Source organism: Typopeltis vanoorti, chromosome 10 (assembly GCF_054136105.1).
Source record: "Typopeltis vanoorti isolate ZY-2024b chromosome 10, IOZ_Tvanoo_1.0, whole genome shotgun sequence".
In the NCBI taxonomy this organism is placed as follows: domain Eukaryota; kingdom Metazoa; phylum Arthropoda; class Arachnida; order Uropygi; family Thelyphonidae; genus Typopeltis; species Typopeltis vanoorti.
The window spans coordinates 13,366,030-13,386,303 of record NC_143558.1 but is presented as its reverse complement, the minus strand read 5'-3'; the positions used below and the strand labels follow the sequence as shown (position 1 = coordinate 13,386,303).

Here is a 20,274-nt window from a genome sequence, read left to right as displayed (position 1 = left end):
CTCTTGCTAACTACACTCATACACACTCTTACACAGATGGCCCCTTGTTCTCCCACCACCACACTTGTTCTGAAAAATTCCCTATGACTTAATCTTTTAAAAACTCTTCAGTAATTTTTATCTCTCAGTCATATCACCCCTTTTCTGCCTACCAACCAGTTTCTGTAACCCACAAATCTTTAACCTGTTTTTGTAAAGGTCATTCCATACACCTGATAACATTTTGGTCACTTCCCTCTGGATCCTTTCCACCTTCTCCTCATCATCAACAAGAATCCCTGGTGCCCAGATCTGTGCGTAGTAGTAAAGATTTGGTCTTATCAAGGCTTGATTATGTAAACTCAATTGATTGTGTAAAAGAAACACATTTATTATTTCACAAAGACAGGTATACATGTTATTTAAATTCTTAACCTTAAAAGAGTCTAGGTTCCTTTTCTTAATAAATCACAATCCAAAACTTCTGTACTATATTCTCTTACTGGACATAAATTCCTCACTTCTAAACATATATCTACCTCTTCAGACTCTCACAATTAAGTTACCTGATAATATCATACATGAAACATTACATATAAACACTAGACAATTCAATAAATCTCACATGTAATTCTCTAGGACAACAGTATTTATTTCTACTTAATTCTCTCGCCCAAAATATCTGTTAACACTTAATTACTTTCTGATCATACGACATTACTTTTCTTAAATCACTTAAATAGTCTGGAGCCCAGCCTCCTGTTCGGATGGAGCCTAATACGTTTTCTTCTTAACAGTAGACAGAAGTGTCCAAATCGCAGACTGTTCTTATGGTATAACACGTAAATAGCGTGTGTTCTTAACTTCTGTTTTTTTATTCCACGGATACTTTAATCCTACATTAATATAAGAAAATCTTCGCTTACCATTCTTGCTTTGACTAGGTATTCTAATCTGTTCACTGTACCTCCTCTGATAGCGGGGCTTTGTTCCTTTGTTCTACACGGAACGAAAACACTCATGCACAGATTTATATGCTGATGTAGATTCCATCAGCGGCTCTTTCTCCTTATGTGTGTGAACACATTGTAGTTGCAGCTTCAACCGATGTAACATGCATAGCAAGGGGAGATCCTTGCCACACGTGGTGGCAAGCTCTACATAGCTCTCCTATGGGAAACTTGGTGCCGACGAAACTCGGAGACGAGACACAAGCGATCCGAGGTAAGAGACAAGAGAAAAGAGAAAAGAGGGCGATTCAAACTCCCGCCGAAACTTTTATACTCCGAAGCAGCTCCCTCACTCGGCGGTGTCATCACGCATACGGTGGCAGCCGATTGGACGCCATGGCTACGAACTGTCTTTACATGCCTTAAACTTGTACTTAGATTATACATGTTTACTTGTTAATATTACATGACTTTCTACTTTAATTCATTCACAATTACTATCTTAATAAACTTATGGGCTATCTTAACAATGTTTGGAATTTATACATCTGGATGTTTACATTTTCTTAGGACATTATATGGTGCACTTCCCATCAGGAGGCATAAGCATGTCCTTATCCCTTATCTGTGTAACATTTGGTGGGAAAAAGGGATGACTCACCACTTTTTCCGACACAACACAAGCAAAGTTTGCATGCGAAGTAACTTCATGACTGGGCTACTTGTATATAGAGGCTGATGACTTCACATCAATTGCCTTAGTATCCCATGCAGTGCCAGCCCGAGCAAATTTTTGAGTGTGGGCAAGATTTTTTTTTCCTGCCTTTTGGTCGAAATTGTATATGTATATATAAAAATTATATATATATATAGTGAATAAATAAATAATAATAATTTTTTATTTAATAATAAAAATAATTCATTATTTTAGATACAATTTTTTTTTAATTTCATTACTTAATATATTAATGATTTCGTTTTGTATACATTTCCCTAAATAACGAATGTGAATTGCATTGTTTTTTTATGCATTCTACATGCTTTTGTAATACACTGTTAAATTCGGCAAATAATTCAATCAGCTTCAAAAATTTTCCATTGTTATTTGTATATACAGGGTAATTCAGAACTCTTGGACCAAACTTTAAAGGGTGATAGAACACACTTAAACAAGAACGTTTCATCATACAATGCATGGTCTGAACTCAAATGGTGAAGTGCTAGGGGTTTAGCAACTACTGTGTCAAGAAATGAAGAAACACAAGAATGACAGAGGAGATTTGAAACAATTGCAGAAATTAAAGAACATAAATTATAGAATTTTATTGAACAAATTACAGAAACTGTTGAAAAGAGTGACCCAACATTAATGCAGGCTGCACACCTTCGACATAGTGATTGGCGTACATTAGCGAAAACACCAGGCATTTCTCATACTGCTGCAGCAGCAATAGAAATCCTGGCAATAAGGTCCTCACTGGAATTGATGGGGCTATCATAGATCAGGCTTTTCATATGGCCCCATAGGAAAAAGTCCAGACATGAGAGATCGGGCGATCGTGGCTGCCAAGCGATGGGACCATCCCGACCAATCCATTATCCTGGAAATATTGCATCCAAGGCATTCCGCACATCCACGCTGAAATGGGGTGGTGCTCCATTGTATTGGAGCCACATACTTGTTTGAATGTTTGCTGGAACAGGGTTCAGTAATTCTGGCAAGACCTCTTGTAAAAATATGAGGTACATTCTCCCATTAAATCATGCTGGCAGAAAGTATGGGCCAATCAAATGGTCATGTAGGATTCCAGCCCAAACATTTATGGAGAAACACCACTGGTATGAATGTGTACGTGACGTGCGGATTTCTACTCGCTCACACATGATAATTGTGGGTATTAAAAATGCTCTCACGTGTAAAGGTGCATTCGTCAGTGAATAAGACGTGCATCCAAGTCTGGCTGCACTGCAGTCTGCTGCAGTAACCACTGTGCAAAATCCACATGAGGCCGGTAATCTACAGGTGTCAAGGCGTGCACCTTCTGTGCATGGTAGGGGTGTAATCGTTCGTCTCATAGAACTCTCCACACAGTCGATTGGGCACACGTACGGCATGGGAAATTGCTCGTGTGCTACATTTGGGACGATTTGCAACCTACATAGAATTTCCTCTGTAAAATGTGCCGTCCTCACACTCCTTGTATGCCCTGTATCCTGGATGCCACTGGCAAAGAAGCCCATTTCGCACAGATACCGATGCAACCGCTGAAAGGTATTATGATCAGGCACACGTCTGGTTGGAAAGCGCTCTCTGTACAGTCTTTGGGCTTCCCGTGCATTCCTGTCTGCAGCTCCATAAATGAAATGCATGACAGCCTTCTCCTGATTTGTGAAAGAATCCATCCTTTTTGCATTCCGCAGTAGAAATAACAATGACTGAAAAAAACAGTGCTTATAAGTGTTCACTGGAAAACCTCCTCTAGCACTTCACCATTTGAGTTTGGACCATGCATTGTATGACAAAAAGTGCTTGTTTAGGTGTATTCTATCACCCCTTAAAGTTTGGCCCAAGAGTTCTGAATCACCCTATAGAGTATCTGAACTTCCTCTGAATGCTATGTTTTCTTTTGCAAGAAATTTAATAACCGATATTATGCGTTTTAAAACATGCATCCAATGTTCTTGTTCTTTTTTGAGTAATTTTAGCTGATGTTGATCAATTGTAGTTTCATTTTTAAAAGCTTTTCCAAATCAATAGATTTTTCAAAATTATTAAAATGTTCTTGAGATTTTTCATAGCGCTGGAGAACTTGGGACATATGTTTCAAATCGTTATTTCCTTCCGAAATTAAGTTCATAGTTCGAATATTATAAAATAATTTGCAGCAGAAACAAAATACTACATTTTTTGAACTTGAGTAAATTAACCAAGATTTTTTAATGGTTTCTTCGTTACTGTTATAATGCAATACATGAAAACTTCTATTATGTTTCATTGCGTGGAAAAAAAAGTCTCTTTTGATTCAGCAGGAGGACCCTCATTTTACTAATATATCAATTATTGATATATTGCAATATATTGATAGTGAACAAGTTTGGCCATAAAGCTGGATTGTCAAAAAAGCTTGTAATTTAGTGTTGAGGTATTTGAAATCGAAGCTATTGGATGTTTCCCAAGAGCCTGATTATCATCTAAGCACAAATTCGAATTTTCAAACTCATTGTCAATGGGGAACTCCACAGGAACGTTGCTTTCACCGACTCTTATTTCTGATTATTTCAAAAATTTCTGCAATTGATTTTCTTGCTGAGCTCAAATAACTTCTCGTTCTGCTCATCTTTTTCTGTATTGATGACCAGAAAGGGTTTTCATCTTGTTTCTCTGGTCTGCCATTTTTGTCTATTTCTGAAATCATAAAAAACTTTATTTTTTTTTTATGATTTCAGAAACAAAACAAAGTAAAAAATTTAGAATTGAATCGTCATTTGCCAAGTCTCGCCCCTTTATACAAGTATTTTTATCTGATTTTACTGCATTAAGAAAACAAATAAATTAGCAAAATAAAATTAAACATTACCTTATTTAATATTAACATAAAACTCCATATAGTAGTCTGTGGGCACAATTTCAAATATATGCAAGAGTTCATAAATTAAAATAAAAAATAAATTGAAAAAAACACGGCTAAAAAATGAAATGAATAATTTATTTAAAAAATCATTACTAAGATAAATCACATATTTAACTACAAACTTACCTTCATAAATACGAAGTAACAGAATTCATTCAGCAAGCTAATAATATAATACACATTAATACAGGGATAGCGAACTGGCATGTAAGAAAATTTGGTGGATATGTGAACGATTTATAATAATAACATAACATAACATCATTGGCCAGAAGGGTGAAGCAGGATGCTTTTATTCCCCGTTGTCTGATAGGGAGGATGAATTGAAGGAAAAATTTATGATCTGAGAGCTCGCCCTGGGGGGGGCACGGAGATTAGTCATTGTTGCAAGTATTTAGGATGGATTTTGGCCTCTTGTATTTGAAGAGGTCAGTTTCTTCATAGTTTGCTGCCTGTTTAACTAGATCGTTGGGTGTGTAGAGATCTTTGAGAAGAATTTTTCTGCTGTAGTTGGTAGGAAGGAGTAGATGTAAGGGATGTTTGTATCTCTATGCAGTTGGACGTTCCTTACAAACCACGGTGCATCCAATATCATGCGCAAACACCTATTTTGCACTCTCTGTAGCCTGAGGATGTTGGTGTTGGATGTGTGGCTCCAGGCTGGAGATGCATATGTCATCATGGGATCGATCGCCAGCAGGTAGAGGAGCACTTTGATTCTGGTATTTAGTTTGCTTTTTCTATTTATTAGAGGATAAAGTTGTGCAATGGTTTTAGATGCCTTTGTGCATGAGGCTTTGATGTGTGGGTCGAACGTTAATCTTTTGTCCAGAATTACTCCAAGATATTTTGTTTCTGTTTGCCAGGGGATTTTGGTGTTGAATAGATAAAGGTCCCCATGGGAGTTACCATTCTTCTGGTGAAAAGTATCGCTACACTCTTTTGGGGATTCACTTGTAATCTCCATTTGGAGAACCATTGTTCTAGTTGTAGCAGGTTTTCTTGCAGTTTTTTAGTGACAAGATGTGGACGCAGAGATCTGGCAAGTACTGCTGTGTCATCTGCATAAAGTGCTAAGATGGATGACATTGAGTTGTGTGGGATGTCTGCCATATATATGGAGAATAAGATCGGTGCCAGTAGGGAACCTTGGGGAACTCCTGCAGAGATCCTTCGCTGACTTGAAACTGTACCATTTATTTTGACTTGTATGTATCTGTCCTGGAGGTAAGACTTAATTAGGTGGACGATACTTGATGGTATGCCTGCTGAAATGAGTTTGTGAAGTAATCCCAAGTGCCATATCTTGTCAAAAGCTTTCGCTATGTCAAGGAAGACTGCTCCAGTGTGCTAGTGCCAATTGTAACCGGTGGTGATGTACTCAATTATCCTATGAATTTGTTGAGTAGTACTGTGATGTTGTCTAAAGCCAAATTGTTCCTTAGGAATGATATGTAGCTCATTGACTGAGGCTTGGAGTTTAGAGAGGATGATTTTTTCGGCAATTTTGCCTAAGTTTGAGATTAGGCTGATGGGTCGATAGCTTTCAAGCAGGTGTGGATCTTTACCTGGTTTATGCACTGGGAGCACATCTGCGACTTTCCAATAGCTGGGGAAATAGTTAAATCGGAACATGCCGTTGATTATGGTGGTGAGATATACGACAGCTCTTCGGGGCAGCAATTTAATTATTCTGTTTGCTTTGACATCTGGACCAGGAGCTTTTTTATTCTTTAGCTTCTTTAGAGCTTCATAGATTTCTGCTGGTGAGGTGTTTGGAGGTATGTTGTTGCAGGTATCGGTGACTTTCAGTGCATGTCTGACATGGAGGTGGATATTATAAACATGCTTGAAGTCCAAGTTGTTGTACGTAGGGCTACACTGTTTTTCTAGGTTCTTTGCTATTTCTTCAGCTTTTTCTGCATCCATGTGTAATGGTCCCATGTCTGACTTGAGTGGGGGAAGAGATTTGTTTTTGTTTCTGAGACTTCTTAATATGTTCCAGATAGAGTGTTCGCCGGGTGATACAGAGGCTAGTTTGGCTTCCCATGTTTCGGTCCTGTGAGCTTTAAGTGCTTCTCTTACTTCATTGTTAAGTTTATTGAGGATCTTTTTGTCCTGAGGTGCACAGGTGTTGTGGTACCTTTTTCTTGCTTTGTTTTTGTTCCTAATTAACTCCATGATGTCTTCTGGTAGTCGGTTTGACTTAAGAGTGGTTTTGGTAGAGGTTGCAACCTTTATGGCTGTGTTGATTTGCTGAGTCAGGCTTTTGACAGCATTTTCAATTTCTTTTATGGATCTGATGTGAGGAACAGGTCCAATGTGTTCTGACAGTACTTCTGTTAGTTTTTTCCATGAGATAAAGGAGTGGGGAGGAGGCAGCAGTTGTTCTTGCTTTCCCAGCTGGAGCAGGATTGGGTTGTGATCAGATGTCAGCTCATTTAAAGAGTCTAGGCTATATTTTGTAATATAGCAATATCAAGTATGTCGGATGTGCCATACGTACTATGATGTGTTGGTTCTGCAGTGCCTGCCACCACTGCATAATTTGAACTGGAGTAGTTGAAGAGGGTGTAGCCGTTTCTATTTGTGGTTTTACTGTTCCATGCCAGGTGTTTCGCGTTTAGATCACCGGCAATGAATACTTGATCTTTATTGCCTAGGACAGTATCTAGATCTGAATATAGTAGATTCTTTGATGGAGGGTTGTAAGCTGCATAAAGTGTTAGTTTCCCGACTGAGGTAGTAGGTACTACTATTCCTGTGAGCTCTTGATTTTTGGTTGAGGGGCTGGTTACAGAGTGGTGTTTGATGTGGTTTTTTATGAAAATGGCGGTACCTCCTCCTCTGTAGCTTATTCTGTCATTTCTGTGGAGGAGGTATCCTCTAACTTTGGGATTGTCTGCTGGTCTTAAGTGGGATTCATTTATTAAGATGATATCTGGGTTGTATCTTTGTGCAAACTCTTGGAGTTCCAGAATCTTGTTTCTAAGTCCGTTAGCATTCCAAGTGATGATCTGTAGGGAAACTGGAGTGCTTTTATTTTTATGCATTTATGAGAGCTGCTAGGATGGATTGGGTTTCTTGTAGAAATCTTTTTCTGGGGTCTGATGTAGGGTTTGATTTGCTGAAGTCTTGCAGCATATTTGCAAGAGAGTTTGTAATGACGGCTGCTAAATTTGGGTTGTATTGCTCCTGAGTGGTCTTTGTTGAGCGGACTACATCTGCATAGGACTTTTTCTGCCGATTGCGGTTTGCTTCGATCGGGGCTTCTGGTTGCGGCAGTTTGTTTTGTATCGTGTTTTGTCGACCTCTGGGGGGTTGAGGAGTTGGAGGTACTGGTTTTTGTAGATTAGTAGAGTGAGCAGATCTGTTTTTTGGTTGTTGTATACATCCTTTGTAGTTTGCTGGATGCGGGGCCCCCCCACAGTTTGCACATTTAATCGGGGTGGATTTTGGCTTGGTGCAGGTATATGTGTGGGGTGGCTCTCCCCACATTTTAGGCACTTGTATTCTGCTTTACATAATCTCTGGGCATGACCATATTTTTGGCACCTGTGGCGCTGTCCTGATGAGGTTCTTTTTCTTAGTGGTTCTGGGCTGATTTTTAGCCCACAAATTGAAGTTAGGTCATATATGTTTTTATACGCCTGGTGGATCTCTACTAAGACGAGTGGCATTGGACTTTTGTCTGCTCTGGTCATTCGGCTGACCTTGATGGGTGGTAGGTCTTGGTAGTAGGGATCGGCAGCTATGTCTTCTGTATGTATGTGGTTTGATACTCCACGGAGAACCACCTTCAGGCTCCTCTTGGAGTAGGGTGAAGGTGTGGTATTGCACACCTTTATTGTCTAGCTCCTTTGTGAGTCTGCAGTAGTCCATTATAGTGGCGGGTTGGATTTTGATACCATCATCTAAATTCTTTGCTGTAGTGTATGCTATCTGTAGGCTAGTCATAGTGGCCCTTAGTTCTGTCCACCTATTCTTTTCTCTTAAGATAATTGGAGGCAATTTCTCTTTAGTGGAGGCAGGAGGGTCAGAATTGTGTCCGTCTTCCTCCATACCTTCATCTGTGGGTGGTTCTGTCGTCTGTGTTTTGTGTTTTTTCCGTGGGTGGGTCTCTCCTTGATCCTGGAGGGGATTGGAGACCACCAAATCCAATTTTTCCTCTGTATTAGCAGTATCCTCGCTTTCCTCATCATCTCTCGTTGTGGAGTACAGATTCAAGTATCCTGGCCATTCCACTTCAAATTTTTTTAGCAATTTTTTGAGTAGGCTTAGCGCCAGACCTTTGTCTAGTGTTTCTATCAGGGCGTCGGTGTCTATGTCAGTCATAATTACGTCTAGTAGGTTTTGATTCGGGGTTGGTCAATTACTAATTACTAAAACTGAGAATTAATAGCGAAACTTTACTTTTCGCTGAGTGAATTTCAATCAAAATGCACTCCTTTGTATCTAATGCAACGATTTATAATAATAATAATAATTATTATTATAAATACTCTCCATGCAAAAAACCTGCTCCTCACTCCCTTGCTCACACCTTGCCCACACAAATTCCAAATCTCCTTAAAAAATCAAGTGGGGTAAGATCTGCCGATCATGGTGGCCAAGGAATCAATCCTCCATGTCTAATCCACTGCTGAGGGAAGACCCTCTCAAGAGTTGCATGGACCTACAAATGTCAGTGTTGCAGGGAGGCATCATCCTGCTGAAAGAGAGTATGCTGATGGAAGTCTTAAAGTTGTAGAAAGACAAAGTTTTCCAGCATGTCGAGGTAAATTATTCCATCGATATTGCTTTCCATGAAACAAAATGAGCCAGTGATAGCTTTTCACATTATACCACACCACACCAGACATTTACTTTGGGACTGTCATGCACATGTTCCATGACACAGTGAGGATTTTCACTCCCCCATATCCTGATATTGTGTCTGTTCACTTTACCACTGACATGAAAAGTGGCTTCGTCTGAAAAGCAAATCTGGGAAAGAAAATCTGGATCAACACAAATTCCAGAATTTCAGCTGCAGCATTACTCATTGTAACTTATTATTTTGCTTGATTTTCTGCAACACCTGCATTTTGTACACATGCAGATGCAACTTTTGATGGATGGCCTTATGAATGGTAGAGCAGGATATTTGCAGCACACGTGACTCTCTTAATGGATTTTGTCAGGCTTTGTGTGAAGATATTGTGAATCCTCTCTACCTTCTCTTCTGATATTGGCTGCTTCCCTCCTCCATATTGTTTCCAAATGCTACCTGCTGTTAGGAAATTTTCTTTTCACAAACGGATACACTTGGGGTTGGGTGCTTCCCTTTGTACACCTGACAGAACTTATGCTGCACTGCTTCGATTGATTTCAACTCAGCTTACCACCACCACACAACTTGAGCTTTTCTGCCCCTGATGCCATATTTAAAACTGTGACATCCCTGTCCAGCAGTGTCACTGCATCACAATGCAGGAAAAAATTCTGGATGAAACTTGTAGAGTCTCTGGAACAACCCAAACCTTACATATTTCTGCATTTCAATTTTTTACCATTCTTTGAAACTAGGGAGGTCAATTTGTAGACACCATATATAGCCAAGTGAAAAAAAATTTTTCTACATCTAGCTTTAATACAGAATACTTTAGTAATAAGTGACATCTTTTGACTACTTGTATATGGAAATATGGCTTCTGCACGTCCCATAATGCATAGCATTATACATGTCCATAAGGATATATGTATTGCATCATGAGATACTAAGGCAGTTGATGTGATGTCATTAGCCTCTATATACAAGTAGCTTAGTTGTGAAGTATGCGTAAACTTTGTTTGCTTATACTTGGAAAAAGAATGAAACCAATAATATAATTTCTTGGCATCTTTAATTTATAGTGTAACCAAGTGAAAAAAAAAAAATCTTTCATCATCTATCTCTAATCCAGTGCGAATTTGGTGACTCTGAATTCAGGAATATTCAAATAAGAATGACAAATGATTGGGGATATTATTTTAATGCAATGTAAAGTCATAAAATTTGGAATCCATCAATTGGAAGCTGTGTCATCAGTATATGTATGGAAAGGTTCTAAAATATTTTTATTTAAATAAACAAACGTAAACTTAAATATTCTATGAAATTCAGAGAACATATTGCAAAGACAGTGAAGGTAATCCAGAGGATTGCTGCAATACTGAGAAGGATGCTGACCTGCAGAGATAAGAGTTATCATTCCATTGTATAAGACCCTGATCAGACCCTACTTTGATTATTGTTCTCAAATTTGGTCCCCAGGATTTGAAGGGGATAAACTGTGAAAAGTGTAGAGAGGCAGATAACAAAGATGGTTTCAGGACTGTACAATGTTAGTTATGAAGATTGGATGAGGGAATGTGGACTGCAAAGGTTGGTGGATAGAAGAAGGAGAGGTGATATGATTGAGACTTTTAAACTGTTGAGAGGTAGTTACAGGGTTGACACTGGGTAGTTCTTTCGCTTGGTGGAACAGTGAGAAGGAGCGATGACAAAGGGCCATCCTGGAAGTTACGAAAGGAAGCTGTGAGCAAGAGAGTGAAGAGTGGTTTCTTTGCATGGAGGGTGATTTACCGTGGAATGCATTGCCTGCTAGAATGGTGAGAGCAAGAACAGTCAATGGGTTCAAGGTGTGGTATGATAGACTTTGTGTTTCCTAGGAAGGACCTCCCATGATGAGTCTTTTGACTCTATGGAGGTCTGAATAATAATAATAATAATCAGATTTATCCAATTGCACAAAAAGGTAATTTTCAAAAATCTAGAGGAACAAAAAACCAGATCCTTATTAGTAAAATGATTCTCAGATACTCAAAAAAATGAAAACTAACTTAAACATGGCATGGATAGACTACAAGAAGGCATTTAATTCCCTCCCACACTCCTGGATACTAAAATCACTAAAACTATTTAGAATTAGCAAAAACATATGTTCGTTTCTGGCTGCTGCTATGAAATCATGGAAAACAACTTTAATAGTAAATAATGAATGATTTGGAGATATCAGCATTAAATGTGGAATTTTCTAAGGTGATTCCTTGTCACCATTGCTCTTCAACATTTCTTTGATACCTTTGTCTATGATTCTGAAGAAAACATAACTTGGATATGAAATTCCTAAATGTAATATTAAAATTTCCCATCTGTTGTATATGGATGACTTGAAATTATATGGAAAATTGCCAAGCAAATAGATTCTTTATTGAACACAGTTCGTATTTTCCAGTCAGGACATCAAAATGGAATTTGGTTTAGATAAATGTGCCCAATTTTATCTATTAAACGAGGAAAAATTAATGACACTAGCAGTTTTAATTTTGATCAAGAGAAATATATAAAAGCAATTTCAGCTGACGAACACTATAAATACCTAGGAATATTAGAAGCCAATGATATTCTCCACTCGAAAGTTAAACAACAGGCAGCATCAGAATACATCAAAAGAGTTAGAAATATTCTGAAAACAAAACTAAATGGATTAAACACAATTAGAGCAATGAATTCTTGGGCTATACCAGTGATCCGATAAACAGCTGGCATAATAGATTGGATAAAAGAAGACCTGGAAAAACTGGACCATATAACTAGAAAACTAATGACTATGCATCATGCATTACATCCACGAAGTGATGTTGACCGGTTGTACCTACCGAGGAGAATAAGTGGATGGGGTCTGCTGCAAGTGAAACAGACTGTGGAAGAAGAAATTAGTTTAAGAAGTTACATCAACAATAGCTCTGAGCTAATGCTTCAAGCATTTACACAAGAGGGCCTTCTAAAAGCAAAAGGAAACAAATCCGATTACAAAAAGGAACATCAAAATAATCAATATGTGCTAAAAATAAACCCTTACATGGCCAATTTCTTCAAGATACTGAGGACAAAATTGACGTGAACAAGACATGGCAATGGCTACAATACGGATTCATTAAAAACAAAACAGAAGGATTAATTCTAGCAGCTCAAGAACAGTCATTACAAACTAATGCAATCAAAGCAAAAATTTTGAACATCTAATCAGTGCCTGCAGCAAAATAGCTCAAACTGACTATAAATACCACCATGATCAAGTGGCCAAAATAATTCATTGGCATGTATGCAAAAAATATAGCTTTCCTGCTTCTGATAACTGGTGGCAGCATAAAATAGAGACAGTATTGGAAAACAAAACAGCAAAAATTCTCTGGGATTTTAGAATACAAACTGATCAGCATTTGGAACACAATAGACCTGACATCAAAATTATCAAACATCGACAGGTTTGGATTATTGATATCGCAGTACCCAGTGATAACAACATTAACAACAAAGAACTGGAAAAAATTACTAAATATCATGATCTGGCAATCGAAGTTGGCAGACTGTGGCTTAAACACACCAAAGTCATCCCAATAGTTATCGGCGCACTTGGTGCAACTTCAAAGAAGCTATCCAACTATTTACAGCAATTAAACATCAACAAAGTGACCCCATATGACCTACAAAAAATAGCATCACTTGGAACAGACCATATTTTATGATGCTACCTGACGAACTATTCTTAGATTCTTGAGTAGAATCTGAATTGTTCTGTATCACCAGTCAAATTTTTGTTTATACGATATCTTGTTTTGACTATGTATCAATTATGTGAATAAAATAATAATTCTAGTTTAGGTTGTTAGTGGATCTGGGTTTTGTAAACCGTATGATTAATTGCTGGTTTTTGTATGTATAATAGTTATTCATTGTTTACATGTTACATGTACCATTAACATTTAATGAAATGATCTCATAAGATTATAAGTTGGTATTTCTAATATAAGGTTACTGTTTAGTGTTTGTGTACGCTTAAAATACATAAGTTGAACAAGACTTACTTAATTCACTGAGAGTGTGAAATTTGACTGCTTTCAAGTGGAGTGCCCTTAAGATAACACGAATGGTGTTGGAGTTTCTCTTATTTCATGACTGAAGGCGAATGGAAATGTTATGCATGCTACAGCATGCATAACATTTCCATTCTGGTAAAAGAACAGGGTAACTATTAAACAGCACAGAGAGAGATATATGTTGAGGTACGGAAGGATTTTCGGAACAAGTTTGGAAAAATTCCATTAGTAAAAGTTCCGCTTTCACAAAGAAAGAAGTTTTTAAAGGATTTTAGCTGTTATGTTACAAAGGTTAATGGAATGAGTTGTAAAAGAAATTTATAGGAACTTTGTAACTGGATAAATTAAGCTTCTCATATAGAAGTAGAAATGTTTACCGGATATTAAAAATTTTTGTTATTATTATTATTATCATCATTGTCAGACCTCCATTGACAAGAGACTCATCGTGGGAGGTCTCACTCTCACACACAGCTCACCATACCTTGATTTAAATGCATTCACTCTTTCTGCGCTCACCACGCTGTCAGGCAATGCATACTAATCTCCCACCACTCTCCATACAAAGAATCTACCCCCCCCCACCCTCTCACACTCTCCTTATACAGCATCCAGGGATGCCTTTTGTTTTCCTCCAGACATTATATGAAAAATCCCATCCACATTAATCTTGAAATTTCCCTTACCAACTTATGTGTCATGATCATGTCCCTCCTGTTCTTTCTTTCTGCTAAGCTCTGCAATTTGAATTCTCTCAATCTCTCCTCATACTCTACATTCCAGAAACCCAAAATTGACTTAATGAATCATCCTATTAAAAACAAGGAGACCAAATCTGTGCACAGTAATACTTATGTGGTCTGATCAAAGCCTTGTATGATGGAATCATAACATCCTCACTTCTATATTATTATTATTATTATTATTATTATCCCAAGACCTCATGGAGTCAAAGACTCATCATCACACTTAAACTCCTTGCAGACACCACACTCTCAGGCAAGGCATTCCGATCATTCACAACTCTGCACAAAAAAACCTGCCTCTCACTCCCCTACTCATACCCTCTTTATACAGTTCCCAGGGATGACCTCTGCTGCTGCTGTCATTCCAGTTCTGAATCCTTGTCCTCACCAGCTTCTCCAACACCTTGACTTTGCTACTTGTAACAAAAATTTGTCACAAGTAGCAAAGGTTGGTCGATTGGTAGAGCCTCTGCTACTAATGGTGTGCAAAAAGTTAAGCAAGTTTGAGTGCAGTTAGTAGTTGGAAGGGGATCGATCGTTGGTTCGATGCTGTTGGCACACTCGCCCTCGATGAGTCTTTGTACTCCCTGGAGGTGTCACATAATAATAATAATTAAAGTATGTGACATTGAAAGTTGAGATTGAATTAGCAAGAATAGTAGCTGAAATATGTCTGTTATATGTTGTTTGGAGGCAGTTTCTTTTGCATGTAGTAATAAGCACTGCATTTAAATCAGTAAACTTTGGAAATTGCTAAAATTATATTCATTTGTTTCAATCTCATGAAAAATTAGTTTTTGATAATTTAGCTGCACCAAATAATTTGGTTCATAAATTTAAATCCAGTGTTAGAGTTGACTCTCAATATCACAAATTTGTAGGGACAAATGGTATAGTTTGTTACAGAAATTTCTTGTAGTGTAGTATAATGTTATGTGAATTTTACTGAGATGTATCAGAAGGTTGTTGTAGGAAGTAAGTTTGCTAGAATACTGGTTTTTTTTTTTGGTTTTTTTTTAAAATATAATTAGAGATGAAAGTATGAAATGTATATGATTTTAAATCATCTCTTTCTCACTGCTTTAGGTGAAAGCGTAGAAGAAAATGCCAATCTTGTCATTCGTCTTCTGATTCGCCGGCCTGAATGTCTTGGTCCTGCCTTAAGAGGAGAGGGACCAGGTCTTCTAGCTGCCATCAAAGAAGCAATTAAAATGTCAGAAAAAATTCAGGCAGAAAAGGATGCAAAAATCCGAGCCGGAGAAGCACCAGCTGAAGAAGATGAAGACTATGTTGACATGGGAGCTGCTATTTTGAATTTTTACTGTGTCCTTGTAGACCTTTTGGGTAGATGTGCTCCAGAGGCTGTCACAATTGCACAAGGCAAAAATGACTGCATTCGAGCCCGTGCCATTCTTAGATCTTTAGTTCCCATGGAAGACTTAGAAGGTGTACTCAGTTTGCATTTCAGTTTGCAAACTCCTAGAGGTAAGCAGATTAATATCTCACTATGATAACGAAATCTGGCATTGAGGTATGGGCGAAGAAGCATATAGATTATATAGATAAAAAGTAGTTAATTATCAGACAATAATTAGTTTATTATTAAATAATTTGTATTTTGATCATTTATGTGACATTGATTTTTCAAAGATGGTTTATTATTTTCAGTGCAATATCTATATCTGAAAGAAATCTGGAAGATGTCCATGTGGAGAGGTTGAACAAAGGTGTGGATTTGAAAAAGTGTGATATTTGGTAGATGGATATGAGGATTGAAATTAAGAGATTGGTAGATGATATGAATGGAAGAGAGCAAACAAATTACAGGAAAGATAGCTGAGAGAAGGTGGTAATGGATGACAAAAGTGTGGTGCCAGATGGAGATTACATTATTAAAAGATTAGTGAATGAAGGAATGCTGGCCTGGTTGGCTGAGTGGTTAGCATATCAGTTCTCCAGCCGTGAAGCTGTGGGTTTGAATCCCACCAGGCACATGGGTTTTTATGATTGTCCTACTTGTGGAAAGGGCATCTGTGACCATACAGAGTGAAAATGACATCACATGTGAATAACTAACTAATGAAAGGTTAGACAAGTTGTTGCCAGAAGGGAATGAGGGTAAGCAGAGTGATCAATGATTTGAATATCAAAATGAATGAGCAAGAGTTAGTGGTTTTAGGATCAAATGATTTGGTTGAATATCAGGAGATTGTGTGTGTGTGTAATAACTTTGACATGTAGGCAAAAGCATACTAGAGCTACAGATTGCAATTAAATGGATCTTATATAAGTCATCTGAATAGCTGGAAGGGTGATAATGACAGAATGAACAAGAAATGTGAAGAAGTATGAGATGATATGGAAAATAATGCAAGAATGGTAGGAGAAACTGAAGTGTTTACAAATTGAATGGTGAATATTGTAGGAAAAGAGATAAATATATTATTATTATTATTATTATTGGTACATGCATGAAGTCTGAACACTCATACAGGAGGTCCACACAAACCATTATTCACACAATACCTATCATACCACTCCTTAAACTCATTTCAGAGCACTCACTGACAACTGCTTCTGGCAATCCATTCCAGTCATTTGTCATTTTCCAAGCAAAAAATCAAATCCACAAACCATTACTCACCACACTCTGATACAGTTTCCAGGGATGACTTCTATTTCTCTCCCTACTCATCGTGTACTGGAATATTTCTTTTGTATCAGTCTTATAGAACTCCTTTAGTAGCTTATAAATTTCTATACTCCTGGCACTGGGTAGGTCTGATACTGCTTCCCTCAAACAATCCCTGATCACTTCCCATGTAGTATTGACTTTTTTCCTTTATAGCCTCTTATTCCATGGCACTGCTCCAAGTGGCTTTCTAAGTTGGTCATAATCAGCAAGTTTTTTAGTTCCACATATATCCTTTTCTGACTAGGATTTTCACATTTTTATGCCCTCTCAGAACATGATTTTGTCACTTTTCCTGATTGGGAGGTGTATTGGCTGCCTTGGTTACAGAGGATATATTTTCTGATGTAGTTAACAGATCCTGCACTCTCAAATCTCTGCATCACATTTTATTTCAGATAATTATTCTTGAGAGTACAAAATCCATTTGCATCTTGCTATCAGTGTTTCCTCTCTCCATTATATGTTCCCATCTTTGAAATCTCCATAAAGAGTGCTCATCCTGCATTCATTTCTAATTACAAATGTAGAATTAAATGAATACTGATTGTAGAAGTATGAAGATTCTTGTTTCATTGTGTAGGACTTTGATTAGGCAACACATGGACCACTGTGCACAGATTATTTCGTCACCTGGTTTTCAAAAGGATGAAGAGATGTTGGAAAAGGTCCAGAGGTGACTGACTAAGGTAGTTATTGATCTCTGGAATGTCGAATATGAGGAAAGGTTGAGAAGATGCAATTTACAGAATCTAGTGGATAGAAGGAAGAGCGGTGATATGATAGACCTATAAGTTAGTAAGTGGTTGTTATAGGATCAAAGTTGGAGAGGTTTTGCCAAAAATGGTGGGAGAACAGGAGGAGAACCAGAGGTCATCCCTGGAAGCTGTATAAGAAGGGTGTGAGCAGGAGATCGAGAAGCAGGTTTTTTTGCATGCAGAGTTGTGAACAATTGGAAAGCCCTGCCTGAGAGTGTGGCTCTGCATAAAATTTGATGTGTTTAAGGTATGAAGAGCTGTGTGTATGACAAAGTGACCTACTAGTTGAGTCATTGACTCCATGGGGTGTTAGCATAATATATCTCCAAATGATAGCAGAGGAATTATGTCCACATAAAGTAGACATGAAAGGGGGGGGGGATATGTGGCAGTGGTTATGAGGCAGTAATCACATTGGTTGTGGCTAGTCATATGCAGGCGTTTGTGAGGAAACGATATATGTGGAATTATAAGGCTGGCGATTATGACAAGTTTAGGAGACAGCTTGGAGCTATAACATAGAATGAGGAGTTGAGTGGTAAGGAAATAAATGCAAAATGGGAACTGACAAAGAAATACATAAATGAATTTATGTATGCTTAAACTAATTAAAATTTAATTTGCTTAAACTAAATACGAAAACGTTAATATTAGACCTAGTAACCTGCAGAGAAAAAAAAAATGGCGGCTGCATTGTCATTCCATGATTTTAATTTGGATTTCAGTAGGTTCGTTAAGTGTGAGGTCTGTTATATGTATTCCTTCGATTACATAAATGATTTGTGGATGTTTAGTGCGGATGGAAGAAGGGTGTGTGCGAAATGTGACCTGAACGAGGAATTGATGAATGCGAATATGAAGTTGATGACAGAAAGTGCTAGTACCGATTGTGTCGTGAGTGCACGTTTGAAAGAGAATGGCGAGAAAGACAGGCGAAAAAATGTTAAAAAATCAGGAAAAAAGAAAAAGAGCGATTTGACAACCGTAACGGATGTTAAAAGGGACGAAAGTGAGGCGGAAAGAAACGAAATTGAGAGAACGAATGAAAGTAGAAATGGCGTGGTGCAGAAACCGCAAGTAAAAAAAATCGAAAGAATGAATGATAGCGAAAAAAGAATGACTGATGGCGAAAGTTGGACGCATGTTGGAACGAAAGTACTAAACCAAAGAAAGATGAATGACAGTAAAAGTGAAAAGAATGATAGCGAAAGTTGGACGCATGTTAGTCCGAAAGTACGGAAACAAAGAAAGATATGTGAGAGTGAAAGTGAGAAGAATGACAGTGAAAGTTGGACGTATGTTGGACCGAAAGTACGGAAACAAAGAAGGATGAATGAGAGGGAAAGTGAGAAGAGAGGGTCGAGAGTTAGAAAGTTAGAAAGATTTAATGATAGAGTGAATGTGTCGCGAAGTTCAGAAGGTGAATTGGATTGGATGAAGCAAGAAATGAAATGGATGCGGAATGAAATTAAGAGAATGCAGGTCAAAACTATTAAAATAAATCATGATGGCATGAAAGAGTTAACAAAAGATGAGCGAGTGGCGTTGTATGGCGACTCCATTATTAAAGGTGTGCTAGAGGATAAAATGCACAAGGTATGTTTTCCAGGCGGTAAAATGAGTAGAGTGATTGAGGCATTGAACATGAGGCGGGAACGAGCAAAAGAGTTAATTGTATTAATTGGAACAAATGATTTGAGAGAGAACAAAGAGCATGTCAAAATGAATGTCAGGAGACTGCTTGGAAAGATAAAGGAGAATAGTGTGACAGGAAGGGTGGTCAGTGTGTTGCCTAGGTATGATTGTGGTGAAATGAGGCGGAGAGCAAGGATTATGAATGATATTCTGGCTGAAATGTGTGAGGAGATGGGAGTACAGTTTGTTAATGTGTGGAATGAGTTTGAGGGACGAAGTGAGCTGTATGGGAGCGATGGACTGCATTTGAGTGGTTATGGTGTGAGTCGCTTGGAGAGACTGCTGCTGGAAGGTAGAGAAGTGAATAGAGAGAATGAATCAGATCAAGAGGGGAGTGATGTGGAAGAGCAGGAGAGTAAGACAGGAGAGATTGAAGGAGTGGAAATGAATGTGGAAGTGAGTGGTATGAGTATAGATAATGAGAGAATGGGTGTGCAAGAGGAGCAGGGAAACGGGGAGGCCCAGGGTGGACAGGGATACACAGCGTGAGAAAGGTGGATGCTCCAAGAGGAGGTGAGAGAATGTGTAGGCAGGAAAGTAATGGGATGATCAGGGATCAAAAGGAAACAGATGGAATTGCAAAGGGTTCTAAAATGAAGAAGCAGAAAGGGAAATGGCCCCAGTCCAGCATGGAGAGATCACATCGAGTGAGTGGTATCAGTGGAACTAGCTGTAGATCCAGAAATGAGTTGTTGTGTTTGTATACCAATGCTAGAAGTATAAGAAACAAGGCGGATGAAATGGTTGCACTAATTGCGTCTGTGCACCCAGAGATTGTCGGAATAAGTGAGACATGGTTAGATGAGGATGACATCCTGACAGGAATAGAGATGGAAAGGTATGATGTGTTTCGTGAGGATAGAAGGGGTAAAAAGGGAGGGGGAGTGCTATTGATGATAGAGAAAGAGTTATGTCCAT

The 20,274-nt window shown here is 38.2% G+C and overlaps 1 protein-coding gene across 3 annotated transcripts in view; it reads left to right on the top strand.

Annotated features, from left to right (window-relative positions):
* RyR (Ryanodine receptor) overlaps positions 1 to 20,274 on the top strand; it is a 1,703,288-nt gene that overhangs the window by 773,158 nt on the left and 909,856 nt on the right. For all 3 annotated transcript variants that reach the window (XM_090399345.1, XM_090399347.1, XM_090399344.1), the window contains exon 54: positions 15,298 to 15,696. In XM_090399345.1, coding sequence (XP_090255471.1) covers positions 15,298 to 15,696 — 399 coding nt within the window. The remainder of the gene's footprint in view (positions 1 to 15,297; positions 15,697 to 20,274) is intronic.